The sequence below is a fragment of the Ranitomeya imitator genome, chromosome 1 (genome assembly GCF_032444005.1).
Source record: "Ranitomeya imitator isolate aRanImi1 chromosome 1, aRanImi1.pri, whole genome shotgun sequence".
Classification (NCBI taxonomy): Eukaryota; Metazoa; Chordata; class Amphibia; order Anura; family Dendrobatidae; genus Ranitomeya; species Ranitomeya imitator.
The window spans coordinates 907,374,904-907,381,698 of record NC_091282.1 but is presented as its reverse complement, the minus strand read 5'-3'; the positions used below and the strand labels follow the sequence as shown (position 1 = coordinate 907,381,698).

At 37.2% G+C, this 6,795-nt stretch overlaps 1 protein-coding gene across 1 annotated transcript in view; it reads left to right on the top strand.

Annotated features, from left to right (window-relative positions):
• Positions 1-1,635: 1,635 nt before the first annotated feature.
• The window catches only part of HERC6 (HECT and RLD domain containing E3 ubiquitin protein ligase family member 6), a 171,787-nt gene continuing 166,627 nt past the window's right edge, over positions 1,636-6,795 (top strand). Inside the window, exon 1 of the mRNA XM_069743428.1 lies at positions 1,636-1,945. Coding sequence (XP_069599529.1) covers positions 1,714-1,945 — 232 coding nt within the window. The 5' untranslated portion in view covers positions 1,636-1,713. The remainder of the gene's footprint in view (positions 1,946-6,795) is intronic.

Below are 6,795 nucleotides of genomic sequence, written 5' to 3'. Positions count from 1 at the left end.
CTTATTCAAATCTGTGGAAATGGGCTGTTTGCCCACTTTGATGCCAGTTCTGGTGCCCAGAACCCATTTGCACCAGGCTGAAGGGACCTGGGTTTGATGTAGGGAATCACTGTCTATGTATTTTAAGTGTCGTATCAGTGTCCCAAAGGCATTTAACCCCTTAAAAACATCAGTTACTTATTCAAATATGTGAAAATGGGCTGTTTGCCCACTTTGATGCCAGTTCTGGTGCCCAGAACCCATTTGGGCCAGGCTGAAGGGACCTGGGTTTGATGCAGGGCATCACTGTCTGTGAATTTTAAGTGTTGTATCAGTGGCCCAAAGGCATTTAACCCCTTAAAAACATCAGTTACTTATTCAAATCTGTGGAAATGGGCTGTTTGCCCACTTTGATGCCAGTTCTGGTGGCCAGAACCCATTTGGGCCAGGCTGAAGGGACCTGGGTTTGATGCAGGGCATCACTGTCTGTGAATTTTAAGTGTTGTATCAGTGGCCCAAAGGCATTTAACCCCTTAAAAACATCAGTTACTTATTCAAATCTGTGGAAATGGGCTGTTTGCCCACTTTGATGTCAGTTCTGGTGCCCAGAACCCATTTGGGCCAGGCTGAAGGGACCTGGGTTTGATGCAGGGCATCATTGTCTGTGAATTTTAAGTGTTGTATCAGTGGCCCAAAGGCATTTAACGCCTTAAAAACATCAGTTACTTATTCAAATCTGTGGAAATGGGCTGTTTGCCCACTTTGATGCCAGTTCTGGTGCCCAGAACCCATTTGGGCCAGGTTGAAGGGACCTGGGTTTGATGCAGGGCATCACTGTCTGTGTATTTTAAGTGTCGTATCAGTGGCCCAAAGGCATTTAACCCCTTAAAAACATCAGTTACTTATTCATATGTCCAAAATTGACTGTCTGCCCACTTTGATGCCAGTTCTGATGCCCAGAACCCATTTGGGCCAGGCTGGAAATAACTGGTTTGGATGTGGGGCGCCCTGTTCTATATGTCTGCAGTGTTAGATCAGTGGCCCAAAGGCATTTAACCCTTTCTTCAGCGCTCTTTGGTGCCCACTTTGATGCCCATTTTTGTGTCAGTTTAATTGTTTTTGTAGCCGTTTTTAAGTGTATTCACATTAGGGCTCCTCACTGCATTGTATGTTATTATTGTGATGATCATTTTTTGTTGTTAAACCTATAAAAAACAGAAAAGAAAAAATTGCCGAATAAGAAACTGACGAATCAGAAACCAACTTCAGCTCCGAATAAGAAACTGAACGAATAAGAAACCAACTTCAGCCTCGTGCCTGGTAGTAAGGAAACTAGAAGTATTGTCCTAATACTCTAATCTAAGAAAACGATTGTATTACTGCCAAGAGCCCCATGTTCACTTAGATGAATGCCTGAGTCATCCTAAACATCAATTATTACACTGTACACACCCAAAATAAAAATGCAACAATGGCAATTCAGATTACGCTCAGCTGTTTCCAGATGTCAAAAGCAAGTAGGTTTCACTTTCATGTATTCTAAAACTGTGAATGTCAACACCTGGAGAAACATTCTTGTCACTTCACAAATTCTGGTGTGGCTCAGTGAGGTGGAGACTGAGGCAGCTGATCTGACTAGTGGGTGGGAGCTGCATGTTATCAGTGTGTGCTGAGACCTTCAGGACTCTACATCCAAGTCCTAGCACATCTCATCTGGAATCCTAGCAAGAAAACATGTACTGCTGGGGCAACAACAGGTTCAGGCAGCTGGGGCTGATAGACAAAGGAGAGGAAGATGTTGCCTTCACACAAAATGACTACTTTTCATGTCAGATGGAGATGGGTGTCCGGAAGGTGGCATGTGGAGGAAGGCATACACTTTTTCTCCAAGAAGATGGCATTGTACTGTCATGTGGTGAAAATCTCTGTGGACAGTTGGGTAGGAAGACAAATACCAGCTCCTTAGGTAAGACATGAAACCCTCCTTGTGTGTTGGCACATTGGTCCTTTTGCAATCTAATCTTATCTATCTATCTATCTCATATCTATCTATCTATCTATCTATCTATCTATCTATCTATCTATCTATCTATCTCATATCTATCCCATATCTATCTATCTATCTATCTCATATCTATCCCATATCTATCTATCTATCTATCTATCTATCTATCTATCTATCTATCTATCTATCCCATATCTATCTATCTATCTATCTCATATCTATCTATCCCATATCTATCTATCTATCTATCTCATATCTATCCCATATCTATCTATCTATCTATCTATCTCATATCTATCCCATATCTATCTATCTATCTATCTATCTATCTATCTATCTATCTATCTATCTATCTATCTATCTATCTATCTATCCCATATCTATCTATCTATCTATCTCATATCTATCTATCCCATATCTATCTATCTATCTATCTATCTATCTATCTATCTATCTATCTATCTATCTATCTATCTATCTATCTATCCCATATCTATCTATCCCATATCTATCTATCTATCTATCTATCTATCTATCTATCTATCTATCTATCTATCTATCTATCTATCCATATAGAGAGATAAATATCTATATATAGATATGTGTATAGATAGATAGATATGGTACAGATAGCTAGATGTATATGCAAATACAGCTGAATTTGAGATCCAACTTTATGTAACTGTGTCTAGTATAAAATAATGGAATAAGTGGCCTGCAGTCCTATGTAAGTGCACAGGCTTCTTCTAGTCTGGGCTCCTGTATGTTTTCATTCTTACTTCTGCCTGATGCTTGACAAACCTGTCCCACAAGTAAATCAACACTCGTCCTAATACTAAAGTGACACATTTCTCTACAGTCTGGGTTCATTCGTGATCATATAATGCTTCTATATTTAAAAAGCACAGAAAACATTTCATGTGATGCTATACATAAATATAATCTAGATATAATAAAAATCCTATTCACTGCCATATAACATGAGCCTGTAATGTGGAGGATTCTCCATATTCCACATAAGGAAAGTCTGGAAAAATCAAGTTTCGTTTCTCCTTTTTCTGATTGCTAAGTTTCACTTTCCTTTTATTCAGAGAAAGATGACACATTTGCACTCTGGGCGGAGGATGGAAAACCTCATTCATAGTTTTCTATTTGCTTCCAATGTGCCATTTAATTAACCCATAAGGGAAAAGTTCATTTTTGACATTACTATATATATTTTTTGGTAGCTTTTCAGCAGCTGTAACCTTTATAATTTGAAGTTTGTCTCATTTGTCTGCAATTTGCAGAATTAGTTGTAGATCTTTCAAGCACTATGATAGTTATTGTTTCATCGATATATTATTATTTTTTTTCAATATTTTTACATTTAACCTTTATTTTAAGTCTGCGGCCAATACTCATTTTGCAATTCCCTTTTTTCTACCCCTTTTTATGAAAGCCATTACTTTTTTTTTTTTGCATCAACATAACGGTATGAAGTGGGATGAGATGTAGTTTTGGATTTTACCATACAAAGGAATGCAGAATGCAAAAAAAAAATAATTCCAAGAGCCGTAAAAGGGGGACGGACTAAACTGCATATTGGGATGATGGGATGATGGGATGATGGGCTGCAATACTAGACTCCACCACTAGATGGCAGCACATTTTACAAATGCAGCCCAGGAAATGACTTCTTGTAATATAGCAAGAAGGGAATATGGGTATAATTATTGATCTGTATGGGGATTATGGGTGAAATATCACAAATACACATGCCCAGGAACATACTTCATCTACTTCTGATAGGAATATGGGTATAATTATTGATCTGTATGGGGATTATGGGTGAAATATCACAAATACACATGCCCAGGAACATACTTCATCTACTTCTGATAGGAATATGGGTATAATTATTGTTCTGTATGGGGATTATGGGTGAAATATCACAAATACACATGCCCAGGAACATACTTCATCTACTTCTGATAGGAATATGGGTATAATTATTGATCTGTATGGGGATTATGGGTGAAATATCACAAATACACATGCCCAGGAACATACTTCATCTACTTCTGATAGGAATACGGGTATAATTATTGTTCTGTATGGGGATTATGGGTGAAATATCACAAATACACATGCCCAGGAACATACATCATCTACTTCTGATAGGAATATGGGTATAATTATTGTTCTGTATGGGGATTATGGGTGAAATATCACAAATACACATGCCCAGGAACATACTTCATCTACTTCTGATAGGAATATGGGTATAATTATTGATCTGTATGGGGATTATGGGTGAAATATCACAAATACACATGCCCAGGAACATACTTCATCTACTTCTGATGGGAATATGGGTATAATTATTGATCTGTATGGGGATTATGGGTGAAATATCACAAATACACATGCCCAGGAACATACTTCATCTACTTCTGATAGGAATATGGGTATATCTATTGTTCTGTATGGGGATTATGGGTGAAATATCACAAATACACATGCCCAGGAACATACTTCATCTACTTCTGATAGGAATATGGGTATAATTATTGATCTGTATGGGGATTATGGGTGAAATATCACAAATACACATGCCCAGGAACATACTTCATCTACTTCTGATAGGAATATGGGTATATCTATTGTTCTGTATGGGGATTATGGGTGAAATATCACAAATACACATGCCCAGGAACATACTTCATCTACTTCTGATAGGAATATGGGTATAATTATTGTTCTGTATGGGGATTATGGGTGAAATATCACAAATACACATGCCCAGGAACATACTTCATCTACTTCTGATAGGAATATGGGTATAATTATTGTTCTGTATGGGGATTATGGGTGAAATATCACAAATACACATGCCCAAGAACATACTTCATCTACTTCTGATAGGAATATGGGTATATCTATTGTTCTGTATGGGGATTATGGGTGAAATATCACAAATACACATGCCCAGGAACATACTTCATCTACTTCTGATAGGAATATGGGTATAATTATTGATCTGTATGGGGATTATGGGTGAAATATCACAAATACACATGCCCAGGAACATACTTCATCTACTTCTGATAGGAATATGGGTATAATTATTGTTCTGTATGGGGATTATGGGTGAAATATCACAAATACACATGCCCAGGAACATACTTCATCTACTTCTGATAGGAATATGGGTATAATTATTGATCTGTATGGGGATTATGGGTGAAATATCACAAATACACATGCCCAGGAACATACTTCATCTACTTCTGATAGGAATACGGGTATAATTATTGTTCTGTATGGGGATTATGGGTGAAATATCACAAATACACATGCCCAGGAACATACATCATCTACTTCTGATAGGAATATGGGTATAATTATTGTTCTGTATGGGGATTATGGGTGAAATATCACAAATACACATGCCCAGGAACATACTTCATCTACTTCTGATAGGAATATGGGTATAATTATTGATCTGTATGGGGATTATGGGTGAAATATCACAAATACACATGCCCAGGAACATACTTCATCTACTTCTGATAGGAATATGGGTATAATTATTGTTCTGTATGGGGATTATGGGTGAAATATCACAAATACACATGCCCAGGAACATACTTCATCTACTTCTGATGGGAATATGGGTATAATTATTGATCTGTATGGGGATTATGGGTGAAATATCACAAATACACATGCCCAGGAACATACTTCATCTACTTCTGATAGGAATATGGGTATATCTATTGTTCTGTATGGGGATTATGGGTGAAATATCACAAATACACATGCCCAGGAACATACTTCATCTACTTCTGATAGGAATATGGGTATAATTATTGATCTGTATGGGGATTATGGGTGAAATATCACAAATACACATGCCCAGGAACATACTTCATCTACTTCTGATAGGAATACGGGTATAATTATTGTTCTGTATGGGGATTATGGGTGAAATATCACAAATACACATGCCCAGGAACATACTTCATCTACTTCTGATAGGAATATGGGTATAATTATTGATCTGTATGGGGATTATGGGTGAAATATCACAAATACACATGCCCAGGAACATACTTCATCTACTTCTGATGGGAATATGGGTATAATTATTGATCTGTATGGGGATTATGGGTGAAATATCACAAATACACATGCCCAGGAACATACTTCATCTACTTCTGATAGGAATATGGGTATAATTATTGTTCTGTATGGGGATTATGGGTGAAATATCACAAATACACATGCCCAGGAACATACTTCATCTACTTCTGATAGGAATATGGGTATAATTATTGTTCTGTATGGGGATTATGGGTGAAATATCACAAATACACATGCCCAAGAACATACTTCATCTACTTCTGATAGGAATATGGGTATATCTATTGTTCTGTATGGGGATTATGGGTGAAATATCACAAATACACATGCCCAGGAACATACTTCATCTACTTCTGATAGGAATATGGGTATAATTATTGATCTGTATGGGGATTATGGGTGAAATATCACAAATACACATGCCCAGGAACATACTTCATCTACTTCTGATAGGAATATGGGTATAATTATTGTTCTGTATGGGGATTATGGGTGAAATATCACAAATACACATGCCCAGGAACATACTTCATCTACTTCTGATAGGAATATGGGTATATCTATTGATCTGTATGGGGATTATGGGTCAAATATCACAAATACACATGCCCAGGAACATACTTCATCTACTTCTGATAGGAATATGGGTATATCTATTGTTCTGTATGGGGATTATGGGTGAA